This window comes from Amphimedon queenslandica, unplaced genomic scaffold (genome assembly GCF_000090795.2).
Source record: "Amphimedon queenslandica unplaced genomic scaffold, v1.1 AMPQUscaffold_13379, whole genome shotgun sequence".
Classification (NCBI taxonomy): domain Eukaryota; kingdom Metazoa; phylum Porifera; class Demospongiae; order Haplosclerida; family Niphatidae; genus Amphimedon; species Amphimedon queenslandica.
Window position 1 is genome coordinate 78,703 of NW_003546385.1, and position 1,577 is coordinate 80,279.

Here is a 1,577-nt window from a genome sequence, read left to right on the forward strand (position 1 = left end):
CAGATAGCTTGGGGCACTTAGGCTGAGGCTCTTTAAAAAAAGAATTTAGAGACAGTTGCTTAGAACTGGAAGCCATTACAGATGGTATGAATAGTGAATACATGTGCTTCCTTTACACTTCAGTGCACTAATTATGCAAACTACATTATACATGTACATTGTGATAACTAATAAGAGTGTGTGTTCTTAAGAAGTTAAGTTAATGTATTGTACAATACACTAGCTTATATGTGTGCATATTATGTGATGATTCATTTCATAAAACGTTTTATTAAATGAATCATCGCACAATATGCACACATATTTTAATTTTGCCTAAACTAAAGTCTATAGTGTTGATAATAGTAATACATGTATATCACTTAAAGTTGGGGGGGGCTAAGCCCCCCCTTCATGAAAGTTGGGGGGGCTTAAGCCCCTCCTGCCCCCCCTGTTCCTACCCCTATGCATGTAGATGTACATTCAAACTTAAAATAATGTCTATAGCTTTGATTATGTGTCCCTTTTAGGAGTATCCATTTAAATTGGATAGTTTCCAGAGGAAAGCCGTCCAATGTATTGAGAACAACCAGTCAGTCCTAGTCTCAGCTCACACCTCAGCAGGGAAGACTGTAGTAGCAGAGTATGCCATCGCTGTATCACTGAGGGATCGTCAACGTGTCATTTATACAACACCGTTGAAGGCTTTGAGTAATCAGAAGTATAGAGAGATGTATGAGGAGTTTAAAGACGTCGGACTAATGACCGGAGACACTACCATTAATCCAACAGCATCGTGTATTGTCATGACTACTGAAGTAAGTATATTGTGAGTTATTATTAGTAAATGTTGTTATTATGATAATTCTTTGTGTTTAATTTCATTAGATATTAAGGAGTATGTTATACAGAGGATCAGAGGTGCAGTAAATAATGTAGTTATGCATGTTCATGTACTATTGTAGTATTGTACTGTAATCTAGTGTGAGTATAGTGTCTCTAGAGATGTTCACTATTAATTGTATTGTTATAGCTACCAGCCTACCATTAATAATCATATTCAGCACAGATATGCTTATTATATGTCATGTTCTGTTTGTTTTTGTGCATGTAAATAATATACATGTTCATGCATGTACAATTGTACACGTTTTTGGTTCTTGGTAATTTGTTTATATTTACTTGTGTAGGTGATGCGTGAAGTGGGTTGGGTTGTATTTGATGAGATTCACTACATGAGGGACAAAGGTTAGACTCATGCACATTGAGTTCTACATGAGCACATGCATGTACATGTACATCTTTGTACATGTAAATAGCTATATAAACATGTACATTGTACATGTATTGTATACTGTATAGCGCAAAATTTTAGAGGGCTATAAATTTCACGAATTTGCCTAAAAATCAGTTTTGTGGATTTAATTTTCACGAATTTACATTGTCTGCAATTAATTTGATTTTTGCGAAAGTAGTTTTTGCGAATTAAAAAAAATCGCGAAATTTGTAGCCCTCAGAAATTTTGCGCCATACACAGTACCAAGAGTACATAATCTACAGAGAGTGTCTAACCATACTATAATAGCTGAAACATCACC

General features: G+C 35.1%; 1 protein-coding gene across 1 annotated transcript in view; it reads left to right on the plus strand.

Annotated features, from left to right (window-relative positions):
- LOC100632290 (superkiller viralicidic activity 2-like 2) overlaps window positions 1–1,577 on the plus strand; it is a 17,945-nt gene that overhangs the window by 2,020 nt on the left and 14,348 nt on the right. Inside the window, exon 6 of the mRNA XM_019997224.1 lies at window positions 1,170–1,227. Coding sequence (XP_019852783.1) covers window positions 1,170–1,227 — 58 coding nt within the window. The remainder of the gene's footprint in view (window positions 1–1,169; window positions 1,228–1,577) is intronic.